Source organism: Chlorocebus sabaeus, chromosome 23 (assembly GCF_047675955.1).
Source record: "Chlorocebus sabaeus isolate Y175 chromosome 23, mChlSab1.0.hap1, whole genome shotgun sequence".
NCBI classification, from domain to species: Eukaryota; Metazoa; Chordata; class Mammalia; order Primates; family Cercopithecidae; genus Chlorocebus; species Chlorocebus sabaeus.
Window position 1 is genome coordinate 23,376,368 of NC_132926.1, and position 25,522 is coordinate 23,401,889.

Below are 25,522 nucleotides of genomic sequence, written 5' to 3' on the forward strand. Positions count from 1 at the left end.
GTCACATGGAAGCTAGTCAAACTAGATACTAATATCTGTTGGTTGGTAAAAGGTGATACAGGTATGTCATTGAATAAGCAATTTTGTTCTACAAATGTTTGTGTTGGCTTCAGTTAGTTCCATGATGGGCTCATGTCCTACACTGGCCTGATTGATGAACCTAAATACAACTTTTAATAGGATGTCACTTTTGGTTTTATGACTGTCACTTTCCCATTTGAGGTAGTAGAGTAAACAGTTTAAGAGCGCAGGCATACAGCTCTTACAGGATTGGCTTGAGAAGCTAATATTATGTTGGGAAAATCATATAACTAGACATCAGGACATGTGGATTACAGTTCCAGCTCTGATATTCATTATTAACTACGTGAATATTGTCATGTCTTCTGATACCTCATTTTTCTCACAGGCAAAAGGATGAGGTTAGACTAAGTGATGGTTAAGATCACTTATAAAATCCTAGAGTTCATGGAAAACACAAACCATGACTAGTGCTTTTGGTCAATTTACGAGATTGGTTGTTGACTGTAGATAAATCCCTTAATTTTGTTGTCTTTGTTTTCTTGCCTTTCGAATGGCTTTGATAATTCCTGGTGTGCCTAATTTATAGAAATTCCATGAGGATTTAGTGAGATATTGGGAATATAAGTGCTCTGAATAATTAACGCATTACATGAACACAAGATATTATTCGTACTGAAAGTTAACAGAAAGATGTCGAGTTTCTCGTTACCTCCTTCCCTCCCCCCTCAAAAAAAAAAAAAAAAAAAAAAGACTTGAGTTAAAAAGGAGTTTGATCCCGGTCAGGCTGTTTCCTGGAGTTTATGGAACTCCTTGGAACTCTACAGGGTCAATAGGGGCTTTGTCCTGCTGCGGGTCAGTTTCCCACAGTTGGGGTAAGGCTGCCACACTTTTTCTCCTGACAACACTTTATCAAACACACCCGCCTCACAAAATGCGGCAATTCATTAGACAAAAGTGAGGTTTTGAGTTACAATAACCTCCACTTTGTTAAAAGCCCCCTCGGAATCTGAGATCTTCTCCGTAGGCCAGCAGACGTGCACGTGTCCCCTGGTTTACAAAGGCCTTACAAACTTAGCCTGATAAGTCATCCCCCAAATTCGTGTGCCATGTCTGTCTCTCAGTGGGGATATTTTTAACTCCTCCTTCTAACTCCTCTCAGTTCCTTTAAGGAAGTGTAATCCGAAAGGGTCAGGCCCTTGGCTTTTACTTAGGGGAAAACTTTGAAAGAATTTCTGAGGCTCCCTCTGGGGTAGGGTTGGCTTTCCCCAAAAGAATTGGCCCTTCAGAGCGTCTTTGCCACATAAGGGCTTGTGTGAGGCCTCAGGCACCAGTTGACGGCCGTGTCTTCCCCACGACAGATGGTCAAGCTTTCAATTTCAGCAAGTGATCCACTGTTGAGGGGGGAGGCGGGGGACTCTGCCAGCATGCCAAGTGACAGGCCAGCTTAGGGTAACAGAGATCTGGTGTGTGCCCGGCATAGCTTTTGTGCTAACGATGGGCTGCTGACAGGCGCCCTGCCCCGGCTCATCTTTGAGGCAGAAGATCCCCTGCTCCCTTGATTCTGTTTCTCCCTGGCAGAGCTGGTGTCCTGTTTGCCTGTCTTTCAAAATTCATTTTGGCACCAGATGGACCCCCTCATGGTGGCTAGCAGTTGTCTGACTTGAAGAAGTCAGAGGGTGTGCTGACAGCTCCTTCTAGCACAACCTGAATCTGGCTGTCGGGTCTGGGCTCAAATGGCTTAAACATACACAGGCGGCAAATATTACCAACCCTGGGGAAGCAAGCAGGGGGGCCCTCTGGAGGGAGAATGGCAATGATGTCTACCTCCATAATGTTCACATTGCTGTTGTTTGTGGAAATCATGATACTAATAATTACTCTTAGTAGTTTGATTAGTCTTATTTACTCTTATTAGCAAAATTGCTGTTACAGTACGATTGCTATCAATGGTACAATTAGTATTAACATCATTACTGCACTACTTCTGTCATTACTAAAATTACTATATCATGATGGTTAAGAGTACAGTCTCTGGAGCTACACTGTCTGAATTTGAATTGAACACTGAGGTTCAGGGAATTGTTGAAATTTACCCAGGCTTGTCTTAGCTCCAATGCAAGCTCTTGCCCAGTATACTCTACTGCTGCCTTTACTGTAAAAAACGCCCTCATTTCTACCCCTTGGAGACCCTAGACTCCATTTTGTTGAGCAAGTATTTACTGAAAACTCACTCGGTTCTAGGTCTTATGCTGGGCACTATGTATGCAGGGATGATTTTAAAAAAATTTTATATCCTCTTATAGACGAGTCAGATCCTGCTGAGTAATTCAATTAATTTTCCTTTTTGGGAAGTCCAGAGGTGCCTTCCTAGCTTTTGGGCAAGTTATTTCACTGTGAATCTCAGTTTCCTTATCTATAAAATGGGATTAATAGCAGAGGTTACTTAGGAGGGTTGTATGAGAAAATGGATTTGTTCTTAGCATTGAACTGAGCACAAGGTAAGCACCCAATACATGGAAGCCATTTCTTATGACTGCCGCCACCAACGTATCTACCGTGTATCTGTTACTCTGCATTATCTCTTATTCACAATTTCCCCATACAGTAAGGCCTGTTATTATACCAGTTTATAGATAAGGAAAGTGTGGTGCAGAGAAGTTCAGCTCCTTATCCAAAGTCACACAGGTAGTACCTGTCAGAGTCAGGATATGAATCTCATTATTCTGGGTGTTTCTAATGACTGTGGCCTTTCACCATATCACACCCAGTCTTGTTGTCAATTTAGTGATAATCAGCCCTCTCCTGGGGCTTGAGGTAGCTTAGAAATATGCCCTTCTAACTGGTTGTTCTAGAAAGCAGCAGCCAGTTTTCATGTCTTCAGTGTCTATGGATATAGGATTGAACCCCATCAAGATATGAGGATCACAACTATCAGCTCCACTGTATTAAATAGTTTCTGAAAGCCATGCGTGATCAGCAGGGCTACCCAGCACTTGCCTTCCGAGAGCTCAGATCAATAAGACATTGTAAAGGCACTTAGGATTTGGGCCACTCCCTCAATCCCCCTTCCTGTACCAAATCTATCATATTGAAAGTGAGCAGGAATCAGTGACTGGCTGATTGTCCTGTGCAAGGACAGTGTGGGTCTTGGAACCAGGAAAGGGGAGCTCAAAACTGGATTTTGTTTCACACAGCTGGGCTTCAGCAGTGTTCTGTATGCCATTTGTCTTGGACAAAGGGTTGATCAACTTTGGCTTCTGTGGAGAGAATCTGGAAGTAGTGGCAAGTGATTATTTAGAGGCCTGCTTTCATTGATGGGCAGTCCAATGTTGTGTGGTGTTCAAAAGTCATTTTAGGAAGATGTTTGCATGTTTAAATGTTACTCTGTTGATTGAAAAAACCATTGTTTGTCTCTAAAGAATGATTGCCACAACATATTCCCATCTTGGCAGATTCTAAGAGACCACGGAGGAGAGGGATTCATCTGGGACTTCTCTCAGTTTCATGTTCAGAAATTGGCTGAACTCTGTATATCTTTGTGTAGTGCCCTTGTTATAGAGGACCCCAGTGTTACATGATTGACAGACATTGCAGTCAGAGCCAAATTCAGACTGAGGCATCATGGGGTGATAGTTCTTCATAATCTATTTGTGTTGAGGTAGAGATTTTACTCCAGTGTGGACTTGAAGTGGAAGAAAGGGGAAGAGAATTGAATTACAACAAGAATTCAGTTGACCAGCATTTTAATGCATTTTGATATTTTTAGGGAACATTTGGGCCTGAAATCCACAAGCACGTCACATCTAGGCCTGGTAGTAAAAGAGATGGCAAAACTTAGGTATCTTTGAAAATACTTCTTTTCCCAAACCTGGGCAGGTAGAGGGTTTAATTACAGGTGGCCGACATGATTGCCCGAATATGACACTTTTAGTAGCTGCTGCTTTTCCATGATAGACTTTAACAACTGTGATGGTTACATAAGAAATAACTCAGAAAGTTATAGGGTGACCATATAATTTATCACCCAAACCGAGACATTTTTGAGAGTTAAAGTAGGCACTATTAATACATACACCAGTATGGCTGGTATAAACTGGGATTTTTCTTGGCAAATTAGGACCTTTGGTCACCCTAGCGAGTAAAACCCATGAATCTCACTATAGAAGCAATTCAGACACCAAGGTGGCAGTGAGGCAGGAAAATCTTTATTCAGTCACAGCTAGCTCTTGTCTACAGCAGACAGTTAAAAAAAAAAACATTCAGGAGCTATTTGAGAAGTCAAAGGAGTTTAGTTTGTGAATTTTCCTTATTTCTCATGGGTACTACTAATTGAAACATTTTACTTGACAGACTAAGATAAAAAGTGTTTACTAAATCCTTGTGTTCATCCACCATGTATTTGCCAGTTCATCATCTGTGAGTTTATAGGGCTTAAATTCCATGTTGTTGTTGAGGACCATGAGTAATTCTCAGACAGTTATGTCCAATTGGAACCTATCTTAAATTATGATGAAAGCCTTCCCTCTGTATGAGTGAAAATACTTCCTTGGAACTTGATTCTTCTGTGAGATCTGTTGGCAGTGCTGAGAGTGTTTGTGTCATAAAGAAGGTCCAGCGTGGATACAAAACAAAGGCTAAGGCCACAGATTAAATACTGGCTCTAACACCATGCTGAATATTTCAGAAAACATGTAAAGAGAATCAAATGCACAACCCAGGGGTGACTTACCTCTTTTTTCCCTCCCATGTCAGAAACCGAAATGCTAACCGTGATGATTTGTTTCTTCACAGGTTCTTCTTGAAATTCTTCCTCAAATGTAACCAAAATTGCCTAAAGAATGCAGGAAACCCACGTGACATGCGGAGATTCCAGGTGGGTCTGACTTGTCTTTCTTGAATCTCAATAATGGCATGAATATCAGGACAGGATAAAAAAGTCTTAGGTGGAAGATATGTAGTTGTTTTCCCAGAGGCAAAGAGCAGCTGAGGCCATGGGTCCCCCAGGTATCTGCGATCTAGGAGTTGTTTAGAAGAGAGAAGAGTGGAAACTGTACCACCTGTGCTCACTGGTTGCGACAGTGGTGTTCTTTGAGTCTAGTTTTGGCTTCCTGAATGGACTCACACACCTAAACCCCCAAAGATTAAAGTAAATAGAAATGATGCATTCTTTGCCTAAAATTTTGTATGTAGAAAACCAGCACATAAGAATAAAGAGGCAGGGTGCAGTGGCTCATGCCTGTAATCCCAGCACTTTGGGAGGCTGAGGTGGGCAGATTGAGGTTAAGAGTTCAAGACCAGCCTGGCCAACATGGTGAAACCCTACAGAAAAATAAAAAAGTTAGCTGGATGTGGTGAATTTGCCTGTTGTCCCACCTACTCAGGAGGCTGAGGTAGGAAGATCACTCGAACCCAGAAGGTGGAGGTTGCAGCTGAGATCATGCCACTGCACTCCAGCCTGGGTAATGGAGTAAGACCCTATACCACCCACCAAAAAATCAAAACAACAACCACAAAAACAACAACAACAACAAAAAAAAACAGTAAAGATTACAACTGATAAAACTGCTCTGCTTTACAGTTATGGTTTTCTCTTCCTTTGCTTCTCTCTGCTCACCTCTTCCAATCTTGGAAATTGTTAGTGGTAGCTGCCTATTGTAAATGGGCAGAGATGTTAGGAAACATAACATCTCTAAAATGATATGGATAACAGTTCTGTTTCAGAAATGTCCTTAATTGTACATTTACTAAAGGAAGAGGACTCACAAACAAATGCATTTACTTCTTTTTTTTTTTTTTTTTCCCGAGACCGAGTCTCGCTTTGTCGCCCAGGCTGGAGTGCAGTGGCACCATCTTGGCTCACTGCAAGCTCTGCCTCCCGGGTTCATGCCATTCTCCTGCCTCAGCCTCCCCAGTAGCTGGGATTACAGGCGCCTGCCACCATGCCTGGCTAATTTTTTGTATTTTTAGTAGAGACGAGGTTTCACCAAGTTAGCCAGGATGGTCTCAATCTCCTGACCTTGTGATCCGCCCGCCTCGGCCTCCCAAAGTGCTGGGATTACAGTCGTGAGCCACTGCGCCTGACCTGTGAGCCACTGCGCCCAGCCGCATTTACTTCTAAGACATAAAATGGTTCTTGGATTTTAGGAAAGGTTGTTGAGTCTAGACGTGGTGCTTCTCAAACTTAAAAGCACTGAAAATCCCCTGAGGATCTTATTAAAATGCTAATAGAGGTCTGGGGTGGGACTGGAATTCTGCATTCCTAACAAGCTCCTGTATGATGCCAAAGCCATGGCCCACACTTTGAGTTGCAAAGTTTTAGACCCTTGTGCTGCTCTCCACCTAATGGCATGGCTAAATTATTTGCATGGTCAATGTTAGTTTCCCTGTCAGAGCAACGATCCATTTATGTATGCTCATATGGTCCATCAGGGAAACAGAATGGTGTTTAAAGTATGCTTTTAAGTGTATTTAGTCAGCTTTAAGTGTAGATTGAAATGTATGATCTCTGAGAGGATCTTGAAAAATGTTAGCTGCACCTTCATTCTCTGATGGGAAAAAGGAAAGATGATCTTGAGCGTTGATTGGGGATATCAATATCTCTTAGTCTCCAAGATGATTTATTTTAAGGAGGTGAGACTTACTAGTCTCATTAAAGAACAAATGCAGTAGAAAAAAAGTCACGTCTCCTGAGATTCTGAGGTATTTCTCTAAAATCATCATCTTGGCCTCACCACCTTTTGTCTTGACACACAAGAATGGGGAGGTTTCTTTTTTTTTTGAGATGGAGTCTCACTCTGTCACCCAGGCTGGAGTGCAGTGGGGCGATCTTGGCTCACTGCAAGCTCCGCCTCCCAGGTTCACACCATTCTCCTGCCTCAGCCTCCCAAGTAGCTGGGACTGCAGGCGCCTGCCACCACACCTGGCTAATTTTTTTGTATTTTTAGTAGAGACGGGGTTTCACCATGTTAGCCAGGGTGGTCTCGATCTCCTGACCTCATGATCTACTCGTCTCGACCTCCCGAAGTGCTGGAATTACAGGTGTGAGCCACCACGCCCAGTCAGGAATGGGGAGGTTTCTAGTTTCTTGGAAAATGTTTCCTCTGGTCATCTTCTGACTTCAAACTTGGTGTTCTCATTCCCATAGAGGATTTTTTTGTGTTACGTTTGAGTCAGCTTTGCAATTAAGCTGGCAAAACCACACATGTGGTGCTATAAGTGTGTGTTGCTTAGGGTCTCGCTACATGAGGCTGAAGTTTGGAATAAACTGTTTTGTAGCTTGCTTTGGTCTTGACTTGAGCCTTATATTTCTTTTGACCAAAGCTTGGGTTAGGAACAAAGTATAGCTGGGCATGAAACAATGTATGTCTAAGAAACATGTCTAACGCCTAATGTATACCAGGATTAACTCTGCTGTACCTCTTAGGGCAGCAGAGTTTGGGATGGACTTTGATGACATTGGAAACCTAAAAGAGCATTCATGTAGAACTTCCAGGGGCTCTCTTTTCTTTGTGGAACCTACTAGTAAAATGTCTAAAAAGGTTGAATTATAGAAATACACCTCTTATACAAGATGAGAAACCAATTTAGTCTATTATTTTTGAGAGCATCTACAAAGCTTCTATTTTGCAAATGAAATAGTTATTCTTTGTTTAGTGGAAGGGCTGCTGAGAGGAGGAGGCATAACATAGATATCTGGAAAGTCTTACAATCCTTTGGAGCTTCAGTTTCCTGAACTGTAAAATGGAGTAAAAATGACGATTCTGCTTATATCACTACATATGAAAGAAAGCATTATTTTGCGTGTATAGCTAATTTGTAAGTGATAAAATACAAATGCAAGCCTTTGGAGAAAATCTATGTGATAAACTGAAGATGGATCATGAGTTCAGTCTAGGGTTTCTCAACCTGGGCACAGTTAACATTTGAGACTGGATAATCCTTTTATGGGGGAATTGGGGGTGCCCCCATGCATTATAGGATGTTTAGCAGTGTCAGTGGCCTCGACCCTCTAGATGCTAGTAGAGAACATCTACCTCCAAATCATGACACCCAAAAATGTCTGCAGACATTGTCAAATGTCCCCCGGTGGAGAGGGAAGAGGCAAAATGGCCCCTGACTGAGAACTACTGAGTTAGTATATCTAATAACCTCTGACAAGCTCTTACTGGTGACAGTGCCACTGTCCCAAAAAGTGCACACTTTGATTAAGCGTGAGAGCTGCCTAGCACAAAGTCCATACTGTCTTTCAAATAAATATGATTTATCTGAACTCTGACACTGACAATGCTCTTGCCTGTGATTCTCAAATGGGTCCTAAAATAGATCAATAGGGGCAGCTACCTTGGCCACCATAGAGTCAGTTTTTGAGTTAAAGATGAGCCATGTCTTTCTTTATTAACAATGACAAATTCCTTATCAGATCTCAGGTGTAACCTGCTTTGTTTCCCATCACCCACTCTTTGCCGCCTAGAAGAGGATGGAGGAACCCATGGCAGAATGAACATGGACACATTTTATTTTGTATCCCTATACATTAATACATTTCTTTATTATTTTTACACAATCAACATTGGCTTTCATGCATGCAGGTACATAGATATTTGTGTAATTAGAGGATGGATGAATTGCCTCAAGAGTTAAAGCAAAACCTCAAATCTCTCTAACCCAACCTTTTATTGTTTCTTCTTCAGTCTTTCTCTCTTTCATGACTATTTACTCCTACCTCTCTCTGTATTATTTCATGCTGGCAGCCATTACACACTTTTTGAATCCATTTTTTTTCTTGAATTATGTAACAACAGTCGCTTATTCTGAACTCCCTACAAGGGATACTATTTGTTTGCCTTTCTAAAAAAGTTGGTGTTCTCCTAGTCTCCTTCTGAGGTTCAGATCTTTTCCCATTTTATAGGTTCTTTCTAGTATCTTCTCCACTCACAGCATCTTAACCACTATTTATGCATTGAGGACTCTGGCATCAGAATATCTGAGACCTGACACCCAGGTTTAGATCTAACTGTCCAGATGTCTGCTGGATATTTCCAGGAACTTCAACTCAGTCAGCCCCAAACTGAACTCACTGTCATCCTCAGGTGTTTTTCTGTTTGTTTATTTTGCCTCCATCCCAAGCTTCTTAGGTTCTCTGTCTTGGTTCATTCCTAACTGCATTAAATGCTGGGAAGATGACTGTGTCTATATTCAGCATGTTCCATGTTCACGTGTATAAATGCATGTGTCCATGTGTTTACCTTTATGTGCTTCTATTTATATTGGTAACGATGATGATGATAAAGCTAACATTTATTTGGTGCTTCTTTAGTGAGAGGCATTGTGCAAAGTATTTTACATGAGTTACCATGTTTATCTTCAAAATACCCTTGTTAAGAATATGGAAATGTGGATTATTCCTGTTTTAAAAATGAGGAGACAGATTTAGAACAGTTAAGCAATTTACCCAGAGTCACACATCTACTGAATGGTAAGGCAGTGGTATAACCCAAGCAGTCTGACTCAGATATTTTCTGATGTTTTGGAACAAAAAAGAAATTGTCCATAGTCTGTAAGCAGATATTTAGTGAGGCTTTAAGGAGATCTTGCAACATCTGAGAGCCATAATGACCCCCCATAAATATGTACCGGAATCCCAGGAAAGCCTGAGAGGGATCTTCAAAAGAGGTATTTGTCCCAATAGAGCCTAAAGGTGCCATCTGCATAAAGAACATTGACACACAACCAAAGTTCCTCATGCAGAGGGTAGAGTTGTGTGGAAGTGAGGGAACATGAACATTTTTCCAGAGTACAGCTACAGTGTTTATCAATTTTTACTTGCAGGGATTTTAGAAAAACAAGCTATTATTTAGCAGGCAATGTGAGCTTCACTTAACCTGTAAAGGGTTTGGTCAGTTCTCCAAGGCAAGAGAGCCCCTCACCTAGATGGGGCATGAATAAAGTGCCCCCAAGACATCTCAGAGTAGTCTGCTAAGAAATCATACCACATTTCCCAAGTCTTAAGACCAAACCAAGACGGAGAGGATTAGTCTTTGCTGTAACTGTCCTGGCTACAGAGGTGTGTGTCATAATGATTTTGGTTGAAGATTGCTTATGAATAAGACATACACTTTTCAGCATTTTTCTCATAGCACGCTAATTGGGAGGCTGGTTTCGAATATTTTTATGTCTCTGTTGCTTCTGAGGGTGAGTGAAAGAGTGTCTTTCTGGCACAAAAAGTCTCTGGTCTCTTCCTTACATGTCAATGTGGCTTTTACCAGTTATGCTGAAAACCTGAGTCCTGGCACATCTGACTGAAGACACCCTCTCTTCCCTCCTAAGCAGGGTCTGTGCAGTGGTCACTGCCGCTGCTTTCCTCCATCTCACTTTGCATGCTTGCCGGCCAGCCTGATCTTCATATAGCAACGCCGGAGCGCATCTGCTCTGAACAGCAATCAGGGGCCTGTGTAGGTGACTGAGGAGGACATAAGAAAGGTTGTTGATCTCTTGACATGGAAAGACATTCTGTCAAGCAAACTCAGCTTCACAGCGGCTGGGCTTCTGCTGTGTAAACAGAGATTGCTTAATTACACAGGTCATGTCAATTAGTGTGACCTTAGTGTTTTCAAGAAATTAATCACTTTCTGCAGAGCTGGGCCGTGTTCATACTTTAAGGCAGTATGGAATAAACCTTGTAGAAAATCTGGCACAATCTTTTTTTTTTTTTTTTTTTTTTTTTTTTTTTTAAATTTACAATGGATGCTTTCTTTTGAAATCCGTAGGCTGCGGTTAGGGTAAGAAATTTGCTTAAATGCAACAGTGGATACTGGCTTTACTCAGGACTGGTGAGTATGAGGAAGGTTGGAGGACAGAGAAGGGGAGCAAGTTGGGGATGGAAATAGCTTATGACCCAGGGAGAAATTCATTTTTGACTAAACAAGCCTATTTCTTCATCTTGACACTAAAAAGATGCTGATGTCAAAGGACTATGTTAAAACCATGCCATGGTCTGGTTTTTAACTGACAGGAGTCAGACAATTCAACCTTAAGATTTAAATCTTTTTCAGTAGCTTTACTTCTGGGGACTGGCAGAATGAGGGTGGTAAGGGAAGAACAAGAATCGGGTTCAAGCTGTCATTGCAATAGATACTGTAATACCTGGAGACTGAAGTAAAGTATACATTTCCAAATTCATCTTATCTCTTCAATAAAGTTTTTCCATTGGCTATAAAGCTATATTCACATATAAATATTAGATCTATAACTATATATGAATGTAAGTAGAAGACATAGTTCTGCACACGTGCATGCATGCATGCATTCAGTAGTATTTATTGAAGTGCTAAGTGGTGAGTCTATCATGATGAACAAGAAAGATAAGGTCTTTGACCTAATGAAACTTATATTCTTCTTGGGATGATACTAGCTCTTGTAACAAATAGACCATATAATATTGAATGGCTCACCTGCAGCAGAAGGTTATTTCTTGCTCATATAATGGTACGAGGCAGGTGTTCCTTGTTGACGAGCAGGTATTGTCCTTGAGGTTATTTGGGGACCTGGGATCCTTTTGTTTTATGCCTCTCCTATTCTATAGAATCCTCTGTCTTTATCAAGTCCTCTGATGGGAGAAGGGCACATGAAGGGTGCCATGTGCTTTTTAAAACCCTTGGCTTACAAATTTGCTCATTTTCATCAGCTAGAAATCAGTCACATGGTCATATACAACCACAGGGAGGCTTGCATGGTCTAGCTGGGCAGCCCATGAAGACAAGAAAATGGATGTAAGCAGAATAATTGCCATCAGCTGCCACAATGAAGATGTGTAAAAATTAACAATTACAAATATTAGAAATTCTAATTTCTGCTATAAAGAAAATTAAACAGGACATTATGAGAGAGAAAAACAGTGTGGGATGGGAGATGAAAAACTCTCTCTTTTTTTTTTTTTTGAGATGGAGTTTGGTTCTGTTACCAGGCTGGAGTGCACTGGCACCATCTTGGCTCACTGCAACCTCTGCCTCCTGGGTTCAAGCGATTCTCCTGCCTCAGCCTCCTGAGTAGTTGGGACTACAGTCATGCACCAGCACCCCTGGCTAATTTTTGTATTTTTTTAGTAGAGAAGGGGGAAAACCTCTCTTAAAGTAAGTGACCGGGGAAGCATTCTGAGGTGAGGACATTCAAGTTCAGAGATCAAGAATAAGGATAAATCATCCTGGGAAGAGCCAGAGAGGGTTCTGAGCAGAGGGAAGAGCAAACACAAAACTCATGTTTACCTCATGTTTATCTAAGGAGACAAACAATATTCCTTCACATCTTAGTCATTTGGATAGTAAAGAGGAGAAATCACCAGGTTATTCATCCCAAATTCCCACCAAAAATGTGTCTTGCTTTTTAAAATGATGACATGAGTTATGACATTAAAAGGCAACTCCCTGCCTTTTTGAGTAAATTCTAGAAATTTTGGAGAATCTTTGCTGTTTGTTTCAGAAGCCATGGTATCTCTGGATCCATATGTTATAGGGAATGATTAGAGGATTCTTAAAATACATGCCTGACCTCTGCAGTTTCTGTCTGCTTTAAATACACTTACATAAAAGGGGTAAGAATATGCCCTCCTTTATTTCTCCTCCATTGACTCCCACCCCCTGTCTTGGATGTACTTACATTGTTATATTGTTTTGACAAATAGCACATCTTGCAATTAAATTCTCTACCAACAGAATGCTAGGGGCCTGAGCTGCGATCACTTTCTTCATACAGAATAATTTCAAGAGGCTCCATGCTGATTAATTATACTGAAAGCAGCTCTAATGATAGTTTCAGAATACAGGATTAATTCACATAACATGGTAAATACAAATGGTGGATTTTCAACCTGATATATTAAACCATTATGGCTTATTGGGAAAATATGTATCTTGGCATGAGCCTTATGCTGAGCCTTGGCAGAAAGTGTGCATCACTGAGAAGGAATCTCTATAAACAGCATTTGATGAGTGATCACTCTGCACTTAGAGAACATGTATTTCTACACTAAGTACAGCTGCCTTTGAAGGAAATGTAAAATACGTTAAAGGATGAATGTAAAGGTGTTTGGTTTGATCAGTGATTGCCAATGGATGCTGGCTCTGAAGATACCTATAGTTATTGGGATTTACCAGCAAAAGCTATCCTTATGTTCTTCCACTTATTAAGTTGTCACTTGTAGAGCTCTAGTTATATGTCAGACACTGTATTAAGTGTTATACATGTATAATCTTATTTTTCTACCACTTTTTCTTGTTGGCTTTGGTCCTGTCAAGCACATTGGCCTTCCTTCATTTTTCTTCCCCACATACACCAAACTCATTCCTGTCTCAGGATCTTTGCACTTTCTCTTCTGTCTCCCTGGAAAACTCTTCTGACACATTGAATGGCCAGATATTTTTTATTCAGATTTCAGGCTGGGCACAGTGGCTCATACCTGTAAGTCCAGCACTTTGGGGGTACGAGGCAGGTGGATCGCTTGAGTCCAGGAGTTTGAGACCAGCCTGACCAGCATGGCGAAACCCCATTTCTTCTAAAACAAACAAAAAAATTCCTTTTTTTCATCACTTCCTTACAGAAGCCTTTCCTAATCACCCGACTAAAAATATCTTCCACCTAGGAACCATCTAGATGGAAGATATTTTATTTTTTCTTAGAACTTATCACAATCTGAAATTTGCTTTTGTTGCTTACTTATTGTCTGACTCCCTCTCTGTCCCCAGTAAGAACTAAACTCCTGCTTGGTAAATGCTTTATTGGTTTTGTTCATTGTTGCTTCTTCAGTGTGTAGAATAATGTTTGGCACATGGCAGGCACATAGTGGGCTCACCACTTATTCCTATGACTAAGTGACTCATCTAAGATTATAAGCAAGTAAGTGGTGAAACTGGGGATCACACTCAGGATCATCGGACTCTGGAATCTGAGCCATTGACCAATAGGCCATTTTCTTGCTCCTGATTTCCATGTCCCTATGCCATAGCCCCATCGTTACAGAGCACACATGACAATCCTGTTTGTCTCATTCCTACCTAAAATGGCCAGTGAGGACACACACAGAGAGCACCAGTTAAACACCAATGACACCCTAAAGAGTTGTCAAAAGTATCCCGATCCACAGAGGGAGGAATGAGGTTCAGATCACTTATGAGCTTTTCATGTTTATCATGTGTCACTGTTCAGGAGACAGAGGCTAATTCTAGTTTCCAAAGATCTAAATTAGTTTAGCACATGTATCTGAGGATTTAGAAGTGTCCGTTCTTGTCTTCCTGTTAAGAGCTAGTTTTGCCTCAAGCCTTGAAGTGTGAATGTAATTCCATTAACTGCTCCTTTACTCCAGCAGTTCCACTCCATGACATCCTGTAGGTTCACACGTCCTCCATAATTTTTAATGAGTTATTTGGAATCTTTCAACCAGATAGAAGCTGGCAATCAGGCACATTTCTGAGAATATCGCATTCCATATCAGTCAAGGATATTTTAAAAGACAAAGTTAAGAAAGACCTAACTGCTGCAGACCATTTTAATGTAAATAATACTTAAACTGTAGTCAGTCACATAGGCACCATCGATTTGTACTGGAAGATATGAGGAGAGTCCAGAGAGAGGATGTAAGCCGGGACTGTGTATTGAAAGACCAGAGGCCAACTGTGTTGGCTCACACCTGTAATCCCAGCACTTTGGGAGGCTAAGATGGATGGATAACGAGGTCAAGAGATCAAGACCATCATAGCCAACATGGTGAAACACCATCTCTAGTGACAATACAAAAATTAGCTGGGTGTGGTGGTGTGCCCCTATAGTGCCAACTAGTCAGGAGGCTGAGGCAGGAGAATCGCTTGAACCTGGGAGGCAGAGGTTGCAGTGAGTCGAGATTGCACCCTGCACTCCGGCCTGGCGACAGAGCAAGACTCTGTCTCAAAAAAAAAAAAAAAAAATAATAATAATAATGAAAGGTCAGAACTGGGAGTGGGTGAGAACTGCACTATGAGTCTACAGGGTTCCCTTCAGGCTTCCTTTGCTCTTAATTTGTCCTATGACCTTGAAGTTGTTGTTTTAAACTCCCAGACCTTAGTTTTCCAAGCTGTAAAAGGAGGTGTTGGACAAATTTGGACTGTCATAACTTACACTGAGGACTCCTTTTATCATTTTCTCCTATGAACCTCCTATGACGACATATTTTTCAATCAAATTGCATTATTAAGAATCACATTCTCTTTAGAGTTCTTTAAAGTCATGTAAAACTGCTAGTTGAGAGCTTCTCATGTAGATGAGATAACCAGAGTTTCCATATGGAGTTGATAGGGTCCCAGACAAGGGAAAGTTAACTGAATATTTCAGTATGCAGACTTACTGTGGATGCTTTTATGATTCCCTCTCTGCAATAATGTCACCCATTATTACAGTCAAAAACTCTTATTTGGGAGCCACTAGATTAGCTGATCTCTGGGGTCTCTTGTGACTCTAATATTTGACGAGTCTACAAAGTAGTTTAGCTGACAGGTGGAATGTAGAATGTAGACTGTAGGGGGTTGAGGGTAGAAGTGTGATCAGTACCTTTTAAAAAATATATAGAGTTTATTTTGTCGAGCAGTTTTAGGTTTACAGAAATATAATACCCTCTCAACGCCATCCCATCCCCTACCCCCCAGTTTCCCTTATTATTAACATCTTGCATTAGTGTGATATATTTGTTACAATTGATGTGCCAATATTAATATATTATTAAAATCCATAGTTTTGTGGGTCGGGTGTGGTGGCTCATGCCTGTAATCCCAGCACTTTGGGAGGCTGAGGTGGGTAGATCGCATGAGCCCGGGAGTTTGAGACCAGTCTGGGCAACATGGTGAAACTATTTTCACCAAAAAAAAAAAAAAAAAAAAAAAAAAAAAAAAAAAGCTGAGTGTGGTGGTGCATGCCTCTAGTTCCAGCTACTCAGGAGCTAAGATGGGAGGACCACTTGAGCCCAGGAGGCGAAAGTTGCAGTAAGCTGAGATCACACCACTGCACTCCAGTCTGGGTGACAGCAGGACCCTGTCTCAAAAATCAGTATCAACTAATTTATAGTTTACGCTAGAGTTCACTGTTTGTGTGTACATTCTATAGGTTTGGACAAACACATGAACATATGCATCATTACAGTATTATACAGAATGGTTTCACTGCTCTAAAAATCCCCTATCCTTCACCCATTTCTCCCTCTCTTCTCCCAGACTCCTGGCAACCACTGATCTTTTCACTGTCTTCATAGTTTTACCTTTTCCAGAATGTCATATAGTTGGAATCATACAGTATATAGTCTCTTGAGATTGATGTTTTCTTATTTAGTAACATGCATTTAAGACCCCTCTATGACTGTCTGTGGCTTGATAGCTCATTTTCTTAAATTGCAAAATGATATTCTATTATATGGATTGCCAGTTTGTTTATCCATTGGTCCGTTGAAGGACATTTTGGTTGCCAATGCCTTTTATTTAGTTGAGTTTTTTATCCACATAATTTTAGGTTTACATGCAGTTATAGAAGTAATACAGAAAGATCCCATGTACCCATTACCCAGTCTTCCTCAGTAACATTTTGCAAAGTTATTTTACAATATAACAACCAGAATATGGACATTCATGTAATCTACCATCTTATTCAGCTTTCCCTTGTTTTACGAGTACTTGTGTGGGTATATTTTTAGTTCTATAAAATTGGACCATGTGACTAGCTTTGTCTAACACCACAGTCCATATATAGGGAATTTTCATCAGCACAAGGATGCCTCATCTTGTCCTTTTTTAGTAATCATACTCACCTTCTCTGTGTGTCCAAACTTCCTCCTGTAAGGATTGGATTAGGGACCTCTGTAATGGCCTCATTTGAAAGTAGTCAAAGCCCTATCTGAAAATATAGTCACATTCTGAGGTACTGGGGATCAGGCCTTCAATGTATGAATTTCTGGGGAAGGAATAATTCAGTCCTTGACATGCTGTATGTATCCCCTGGTTACTGGCTTTTTACCCTAACATAATTCCCTGGGATATCAATAGTTTGTTCCTTTTTATTGCTGAGTATTATTCCATGAAATGCTTCCCGATGCTTTTCATTTCACGTACTTCAAGTTAATATTTTTAAAGCCTTGTGATTAGGTACCCTAAATTAATGCAAAAGTACAACAAGCAAAAAACAGAGGTTAGGAAGCATAGAACAGACAACTTCAACACTAATTTCCTTTTACCGAGTTACCGTGTACCAGCATTAAAAGCCAAGATTTGGAATTTTTAAATAATCATTCACAATTAACATGAGGAAGTGTTTATTTTTTGGAAGGAGGTACTTCACTGTCACAATATTCTAAATTTAAACTTTGAAAATATATTTATGGTCTAATCTTTGCTCTGATTCTGTGTTTGTTGGAGAAACGCTTAAAGATACAAATTTCAACGTGTTTGGTTGCTTTTTTCATAACCCCTTCGTCCAGACAAACTGCTACTTTTGTTCATGTGATCTTCCACTCATGATTGAATTTAGCTGCTTGTGTCTTTTTGAAAATCTGCTCATGAGAGAGAGGCTGTGCTTCATGAATCTTAGATAATAGAGTTAGGACATACAAGGTCTCCTGCATGACATGAAGGGAAGAGGGGCCGCCCGAGAAGAGATGGTGAGGAAGTACTCACCAATAACAAAACTCCTGAGAAACCCTCGTTGATGGGAAATACTGGGAAAACTAGACTGAACTGGTGAGACATCTCATTTACAGACTATTTTCAGAATAGTAAGGTTTCATTTAGTTCTAATAAAGCCTCAACTGTAACAGGCTAAGATACACAGAGGGTCTAGAAAGCAACATTATATAAACCAATGAAAACCATAATTCATGCAAGGCCTAAATGTATAATAATGTGTTACTGGCACAAAAGTCTTTAAAATTGTACGTTTGTGTTGAGCAGTGGACATAGAATAAATACTTTCTGTATCCTTTTATTTAAAATTACAGTGTATGCTGGGTCTTCTTTATGGTCATTAAGATGCTTCAGGTTATCAACCCGACACATTCTTTTGAACTTCTTGTTTAACATCAGCAACAAAGTGACAACTACTACTCTGTTACTGCTACTGTTTATTGAGTGCTCCATGTGAACCAGGAACCATGCTGGTCACTTTAATTAATTTAATCCTCACAGTTACCTTATGAGTTAAGTATGGTGATTATTCCCATTGAGAGTCAGGGACACCGGGACTCAGAGAAGTTAACCTGGCCAAAGTCACATTAACCAGGAAAGCTTGAGAGCCAAGAATGAAATTCTGTGTCTAGTTCTTTCAAATTCTAAATAGAGGGGGATAGGAATAATACCTTTTAGGGATATCGATCCAGAAAAGGATATAACAGAGGAGATTCTGAACCACTGATATGAGCCAAGAAATTGAAAACATCAGTGTAAAATATCCAAAGTCCATGGGTAGCTAGAAACTTCTTTACTGCTCTTCTCGTCCTCTGATAATGAATACTCTCAACTGGAAAGGAGGGCCCAGATGAAAAGTACCTTGGAACATGCTGAGTGTTAATCAGCATATCTCTAGATTGCCACATTAAGAAGCAAAGCCCCCTAATAGAAATTTCATCCCAAAAATGTAGTGATAAAGTATATATGTATAAATCTAAACCTGTTTACATAGGCTGATATTTGTTTCAGGAGATATAACTTGGGCATCTTCAAGAATCAAGTGCACAATTTATTTCAAAACCATTCTAGAGCAGTGCCATCCTATAGAACATTCTGTGATGTTAAAACAAATTCCCTGTTCACCATGTCCAGTGCAGTAGCCAATAGTTGCCTATGGCTATGAAACACTCAGTGAGGCCATTGAGGCTCAGGAAGGGGATCTAAAATGTCGTTTAGTTTAAATTTAAATAGCCAGGCATTTGGCTTCTGTATTGGACAGTGCAGTTCTAGAAAGTAAAGGTGTAATTATAACAGATATCATGAAATTCTAAACATACCTTTTCCTTCATTTTCTCATCATCTGTTTCTCTGGGCAGGGGAGTGGAGAAGGGGAGAAAGAAGGAAAGGGTGGTTGTGTCCAAAGGTAAAATCATTTTTAATGTTTGTCTGTCTGAAATTTAGGCTGTGTTTTATTGACAAAATTGAGGAAGGTTGAAGATTTGGCAGGCCTGTCTGTCCCCTCGCCTGTGTGAATGTGTCAGCACCTCATTAATAATGTGTTAAACTGTAAAGGCCCTTTTCCCTCCTACTATGGGCCTATTTTTAAAGAACACTTCAGTACCCCTTTTGCATCTCACGGGTTTTTTTTTTTTTTTTTTTTTTTTTTTTTTTTTTTTTAATTTACAAGTTGCTCTGTGGATTAATTTTAGCACATGTTTTATTTAAATATATCCTGAATATTTCCAAATTGAAATGGGAGAAATTGTTTTGTGGTAGGGAAGTTGTGCTGTGAGTTTTTGAGGAATGTATTAGCTGCTCATTTTCTAGAAATTAAAAGTATGAAGATTCTCTGTATTATCTTCTCTCCAATTTTGATTGGCATTTCAGCCAAATGATTCTATCACACATGTGGCCCTGGTGGTTCTTCTCTTGCCAAGAAAAGAGAAACATATGGGGTATAGTTTTTTTTTTCCTTAACCGTTTTTGACATTTTTGTTCAATGTAGGATTAGATGACAGTGTCTTTGAAAGATACTGAGTATTTTAAGCCTTAAGTTTGTAGAGCTTGTGTCTTACAGGTGCATAGTGAATTATCATTGTTTTTTTTCTTCCTAAGACAGACATCTAGAATAACCACTTTCTGTATTTCCTGACACTGAAAACAGATACGGTTTGGGATTCCTTTTATAGTTTCTTCAGCTAACGACTCCAGTGACCGCTCAATTGTGGTCTCATAGTAAATCAAAATTTCTTTGAAAGACCCAGCTCTGTTATGTAATTGTAAGTCCTAAGAAGTCATCTCTCTAAAAAGAAAGGTGAATTTCTGTTGCCTTAAATAATATTGACTTTGCCACTACATATGATAGTTTTTGAAGGCAAAGTAAGTAGACCGTTTTCTTCTTTTCTTCCTTCTTTTAAATTAACCTGTAAACACATAAGCTGTGTTTACACATAAGGCTGTGTCAGATCTGGTTGGCCAATCATGAATAAAGAGAAGAACCACTCTGCAAACTTCTGCATCAAACGTATGTGTCATCCCCCAAATGATTTGTTCTAGATTGAATGTGGGGTTTCACAGCGGCTAAGGAGAATACTCTGATTCCCTTACTGAACTCTCAACTGTTTCCTATGCATTTTAATAAAGCAGATTTAGAAAACAAAATCAACCTTATGCTACTAGCATGAGTGATGTGTTCATAGCCTGCAATTTGTTGGCATCTTTGAGGGTCTGGGGAAGGCAATTCACCATATTTTGCCAGGATGCACTTAGGTCAACGAGGAGGACAGTGGAACTTTTAAGTATGGAAAGACTGATGGGGACTGGGGTCCAAGCTGACAATTCACAGGCGTAGGCCAGGGCCCAGAGTTTTCCCCTCTGCCCAACTTAGCTGATGAAACATTAGTGTTGCACAAGACTCTTCAGAAGTCAATGCCCACTTCGGCCAACTCGGAGAAAAGGCTTCCTCAGAAACTGAGGCCTCCGTCTGTGCCAATCCTTGTAAGCAGTTCACCTCTTCAGAGGCTAATGCCTCTCAAAACCAAGAACAATTAAAGCGAGAGTCTTTCCAAGCAACTGGGGAATTGAGCAAAATAAATCAGAAATCCTCAGCCTTCGCTCTGGAGGCTCGCCTCATTATGAGAGCAGATCTATTAGCCCTCTTGCCATTGTCTTTCATTTCTCAAGTGAGGTGATTCTAATTAAATTAATCTGCATGTCAATCTATCGGTGATCAATCAAAGAGCCTGAGGTTTCCCCTATGCTGCAGGGTGCTTGCGGCTGACAGGGGCTGATAATGGAGGAAGAAATAAACTGTCGAGCAAAGTTAATTAGTCAACATAATAGGTGGATTAAACGGGAGCGGGCTGATTGCTGTTTCCTGTGTCAAAGCATGAGGTGGGAGCTGAAGCTGCAATTACAGACAATTATTATATTTGGTTGTAAGAGGTCGCATGAATAAACATATCTCTGTGGGTTTCAGTTTTAATCCCTTTCCCCATTTAATATAAGGAGAAGTGTAGGTCATTTCTTCTCATTGTTTTAGTCAAAGTTCTCTGAGACAACATCTTTGCCTGTGTCTCTTCTGGCAAACTCAGTTCACAGTCACTTTATGAGATGGTTTCAGTGTCTAAATTATGCCTTGGGCCAGTCCCACCAGTTTTTTTTTTTTTTTTTAAATTTGAAACAGATCTAGGACCCTTAATTAGCAGGAATTTTTTGGGGTGGGGTGATGGTGATAGTAGTGAGGGGGACTTTGGTCTGATGAACCAAACTAATGTGGAAAGAAAAAAGTACAAGAAATCTCAAAAAGACACCCAGGAGAGAAAAATGCATCCCAGCTCTTACTGAAATCTTTTTCATTTCTCTATCCTCTTAACCCTGACACAGTGGGGGGGAAATATTTTAAAGATTCAAAAGATTTTTATTTGCATGATCAACTGTGATATCTGCTTCAGTGTCTAAACTGAAGGGTAATTTAGGTGAAACACAACTACCCTTGTGTAAAAAAATATGCTAATAAAGATCCTCTTGTTAAAATTATGGTTAACAGTGTACCTTCTGCTGTATAACTATAAACTGTGCAATTTTACTTAAAACTGCATCAAAAGCGTTCCATGCCAAAGACCCACTCATCAATAGCTCCTCTTGTTAGACTTGTACAGCATAAGCACCAGTTATTATGTGAAATAGCTATGCAATTTTCTTCAGCTCCCAGCTGTTATTTATTTAACTTGAGTTTATTACCCACCATGCTTTTATATTAAAATGTTCATTCATTTCTTTCTTATGTCTCCAGGTCGTGGTGTCTACGACAGTCAATGTGGATGGCCATGTCCTGGCAGTCTCTGATAACATGTTTGTCCATAATAATTCCAAGCATGGGCGGAGGGCTCGGAGGCTTGACCCCTCGGAAGGTACGCCCTCTTATCTGGAACATGGTAGGCGAATCATTTTCATTGGTTGGCATTGCTACTTTAACTGTGAATATATTTGATTTCTTTCTTCCACTCTACCACATGTTCTACTCTGTTTCAACTCTCAAAAGTCTGTTTGAATACTATTGGTCCTCCGGGGCTTTTTCTCTTCAACATGTGATGCCAAATATTTAAAGACAGGAAAATATCTCTGAGGCCCATCTTTCTTGTGGGACCACTCTCTACTCTGGAAATGGCTAATATTGCCTCCTTTCAGGTTGAGAGAAAGAAGGAGGCCTGGACCATTGCTTTATTCTAAGCTCCCACTGGATTACAAAATAAGGAAAGGCCAATCCAAGGGAAAAATAAAGAGATGCCACACAATTTGGTATCACAAAAGTTGTGATGTATTTGACGTGTTTATAATTGACCATTGAGGTTTTATAATGAACCCATCCTCTTTACCATCCTCCTGGTGTATCTCAGTGACTACCTGTTGAACTTCATTTGGAGATCAGGTTCAATGTCGAGGTTGGAGATGCTTTCTGAATATGAAGCCCAGACCAAATGTTCCTCTTGTGCCCTGTACCTAACTCTCACTTCTTCACCACGTGATAGAACTTGCTTTCTGTAGGTAGACTTTGGTAGGGAGAAATCACATTTGTCTTGAGAATTGTGGCTAATCAGTAGTGCTTTTGAGAGGACTGAAGGAAACCAGATAAAAATTTGAATCAAGGAAAGTTAATGCCACTCAGAAGAACCATGGGTTGGGTTAGGGGCATGCCTGAATTTTTCAGTGCTGCATGTGTGTGTAATGTATCCACTCTTCCTCCTCTCCACTCATCCATCCATCCATTCATCCATCCATCCATCCATCCATCCATCCATCCATCCATCCATCCATCCATCCAAGAATGAGTGACTGAGGCTTTACTGGGTACCAGTCACCATATTAGACATTCTTCAATTGCCTCAAACTCTCAACCCATTTCCCTCACTTCCCTTTCCAGTTTGCTAGGTCAGCAAGATTCTTCTCAGAACGCTACCGCACAAATTATCACCTGATTGCCTGTTTTTTTCCATGGGCCAGGAGTTGACCATAATTCACAAGGTAGAAAACTCCCTTCTCTGCCAGCATCCCAATTTAATAAACACACCACTCTCATCATTTTTGCCTGGCTTTTTCCCCTGTGCTTATGGAACACATGAACTGTACTTTTTATTAATTAGCCAGATGTAACACTCTTAGAAGGGATTCTTCACCACGTCCAGTTTTACAGTCTTTTTAAAGTAAACTATCATCTTTCAAAGGCTGCTTCTTTATGGTTTCATTAGTGCTGAGATGGATTGATATTACATTTTGCAGGAGGCCATTTCAAACACCTGCTCATGATTACATTCCTAGTTCCATTTCTGTACTTAAAATTATTCTGATCCTCACTTTACAGTAATGTTGTCTTTATAATACCCTTGGAGTCACTTAAGGCATTGTGTGACTAGAGGTGTTTAGGTGAAAGGAGGAGGAAAAATTAGGGAAATACGGTGGGCATGGTTTGCAGAGTGCTGCTTAAGGACTGAAGTTATGTTTTTGACTGTGGCTGGTTCGTTGCAATAGGTACTGCCCAATCTGGTGACAGACTTGACTGTCAGTTTGAAATCTGAGTTCACACTTTCAAAATACGCTTAGGCCACACCCAGCTCCTATTTCTGCTCTCGGGAAGCCAGTGAGAAAGCTCCTGACACCATGCAAATTATCCCTCCAACAAAACACCCAAAGCAAACATAGAATATAACCCGCTCTAAAGGAGCCCTCTAGGCAATGAGGATCAGTAACATTATTTTGCAGCATGATAAAGGACTAGGTCATGAAATAGGTACCAGGAACCCCAAATTCAATCTTTAGTTTCACTCTGGCCTCTATTTGACCTCAGACAAGTTGCTTTAGCTTTTGGGATCCTTGATTTCCTCCTTGTTAAAATGAAGGTGATGATCTGTAGGAGAGCAACAAAAATCTGTGCTTTGGGTGGGGGCAGGTAATGTAGATAGGGAAGTGGGCTGGGTGGAGGCTGAGAAGACAGGCACGTACACGCTCTGGTGCCCCCCGGCCCCAGCCAGTTGTTGCTAAGGGGATTGAGAGCCCAAGTGGGGCCAGATGTTCCAGTTTGGCAACAATGAATTTTTAATTGTTAGTAACTAATTACAACATTTTTGGACACTGAAAGGAGAAGGGGAAAAAAGCCACTTAGGAAGAATGCAGCCACAGGCCAACAGTTTGAGACCTCTGGATCAACACAGCTATAAGCTTCCTCCCAGCTCAGATGTTCCCTCTTCTAAGAGTATTAATATTTCAGTTGGGATATCGTATTATTCTAAGTTTTAATGACAGCATTTTATTCACCTGCTTCAGTTTACGAGTCCACAAATGGCCATATTATTATAAGATATTATTCAAAAAATGGTGACATTTCACTGTGTGTAAGTGGTTGGCCATCACTGGGGACATAGGTATGTCCTATTTCCCTCATCTAGGGGCCTTGACTTCACCTAAGCCTTACTTCACTTCTCTCCAGTGGAAAGAAAGGGTAGACATGTTCAAATTCTTAGTAATGACAATAACATAGAAATCTGCTTCTCTGCAGAGTGAGTCAACTAACCACACAAAACCACCCACTCATTTAGACACTTCAGGCTGACACATAAATATCTACTCAGCAAAGGGTGACTATTGAACTCTTTCCTTGGTAATGTGTGGGAGTGGACCTAGATGCTAATTCATGTTGATGTGAGGGTAATACTTTATTTTGCTGTTGAAAAGTTCTATTTCAAAATGCTCTGTTTAAAAAACTTCGAGAATCACACACCCTCATCCTTCTGTCTCTCTGCTCCCACCCCCAACAGCCTTCAAATAGCTACCGCATGGTGAGACCGCAAAGCATGTTCTCCTCTTGTGACCTGTGGGAACCTACGTTTTCCCCCATTCTGGACTTTTTATCATCTAATTTACAGGTAGCCTGAATTATTTTGGGCTATTCTGCAAATCTCTATTTATATCCTGCTTGTCAGACCGTTGGAGGAAGTTTCCTTTTGTGGCTCACCTTTCTGCGTATAAGTAGAGACAGAGATCGTGCTTTACATTCATGCGTGGGTTTTCTTATGTGACCCATGGACTCGCAAACCCCTGTGCTCTGATAAATGACCCTGTAATTCAAGTATGAGAGTTGACAAAGGCAAATTTATTTCATAGACTCTTGCATGGTCCACAGATAGTGAATCCTGGCATGCTATAGATCGTGGAAAATGGTCTTCCCCTGTACTTTCTCTTCATTCATAAATACCAAGATTTTCTTTGGCTGGATATTTATGGGACCATTTAGCCTAGTGAGGTTTCTCCTTTAAGCAATAGCTTTATGGAAGATATACAGT

General features: G+C 40.5%; 1 protein-coding gene across 13 annotated transcripts in view; it reads left to right on the forward strand.

Annotated features, from left to right (window-relative positions):
• EBF1 (EBF transcription factor 1) overlaps positions 1 to 25,522 on the forward strand; it is a 405,899-nt gene that overhangs the window by 254,878 nt on the left and 125,499 nt on the right. For 9 of the 13 annotated variants that reach the window (XM_008015160.3, XM_008015161.3, XM_038005445.2 and 6 more), the window contains exons 7-8: positions 4,816 to 4,897; positions 21,982 to 22,123. In XM_008015160.3, coding sequence (XP_008013351.1) covers positions 4,816 to 4,897; positions 21,982 to 22,123 — 224 coding nt within the window. The remainder of the gene's footprint in view (positions 1 to 4,815; positions 4,898 to 21,981; positions 22,124 to 25,522) is intronic. The other 4 variants (XM_008015162.3, XM_008015163.3, XM_038005451.2 and 1 more) reach the window with 1 other exon arrangement.